Source organism: Pteropus vampyrus, unplaced genomic scaffold (genome assembly GCF_000151845.1).
Source record: "Pteropus vampyrus isolate Shadow unplaced genomic scaffold, Pvam_2.0 Scaffold90, whole genome shotgun sequence".
NCBI lineage: Eukaryota > Metazoa > Chordata > Mammalia > Chiroptera > Pteropodidae > Pteropus > Pteropus vampyrus.
Genome location: NW_011888871.1, coordinates 1,583,328 through 1,584,113, shown reverse-complemented (window position 1 = coordinate 1,584,113; position 786 = coordinate 1,583,328). Strand labels below are relative to the sequence as shown.

General features: G+C 66.5%; 1 protein-coding gene across 1 annotated transcript in view; it reads right to left on the bottom strand.

The window, feature by feature from the left end:
* Positions 1–786, bottom strand: part of SDK1 (sidekick cell adhesion molecule 1) — a 200,020-nt gene that overhangs the window by 5,096 nt on the left and 194,138 nt on the right. The window contains 1 exon segment of the mRNA XM_023532757.1: positions 610–747. Within this exon segment, the coding sequence (XP_023388525.1) occupies positions 610–747 (138 nt within the window).

Here is a 786-nt window from a genome sequence, read left to right as displayed (position 1 = left end):
TCTCCACCGAGAGGTGACACTGTCCTGTGTTCCAGAAACATCCGTTCCTGACCTTCCTACAAAAGGAGTCGTGCCGTGGGGGGCTCTTTGGTGGCTGGCTTTGCCCCATGTCCCTCTGTCCCTTCCTCTAAGGACAGATACCCGCCCAGCAGCAAACCCCACAGAGCAGCCCTATGCGCCATGTCTGGAGCGCGTGCTGGGGGTGCAGGGGTGGCCCAGCCCCCGGGGGGCTCAGAGCTGGGCCGCGGGCCGTGTGGCGAGAGCCAGACGTGGCCGGTGAGACAGGCGGGGCCACCGCCATGTTTCCCTGACTCCTGCGAGCCACGCCCAAACCCGAGCTGTCCCTGGCCATCGCCGTCGCGGTGCTGAGTGCCGCGACATGTCACCTGTTCATGTCACCTGTTCGATGCTCACACTTCCTAATCGGCTTCTAAACCACGACTGCAGCTGAGCGAGGGTCAAGCGAGGGGTCAGACTCAGGCCCCAGGACCCGGCCCACGCGGGCGGGGGTGGGCGGGGGCGGGCGCACCCGTCTCATCGCCTGAGGCCCGTGGCAGGGCGGCGTGGCGGGCGGGGGAGCGGGGAGTTGGGCCGGGCGCACGGTCACACCTGTGCTGCAGCTCCTGTACTTCCTGTTCTGCCCGTGCAGGACCAGGGCGAACGCCACCAGCAGCAGGACGACGAGGCTGGACAGCGCCATCACCAGGAGGAACCACCACTCCTCGTAGAACGGGGTGTCCACTTGAGCTGAGGGCAGACACGGACACACAGTGAGCTTGGTGCACA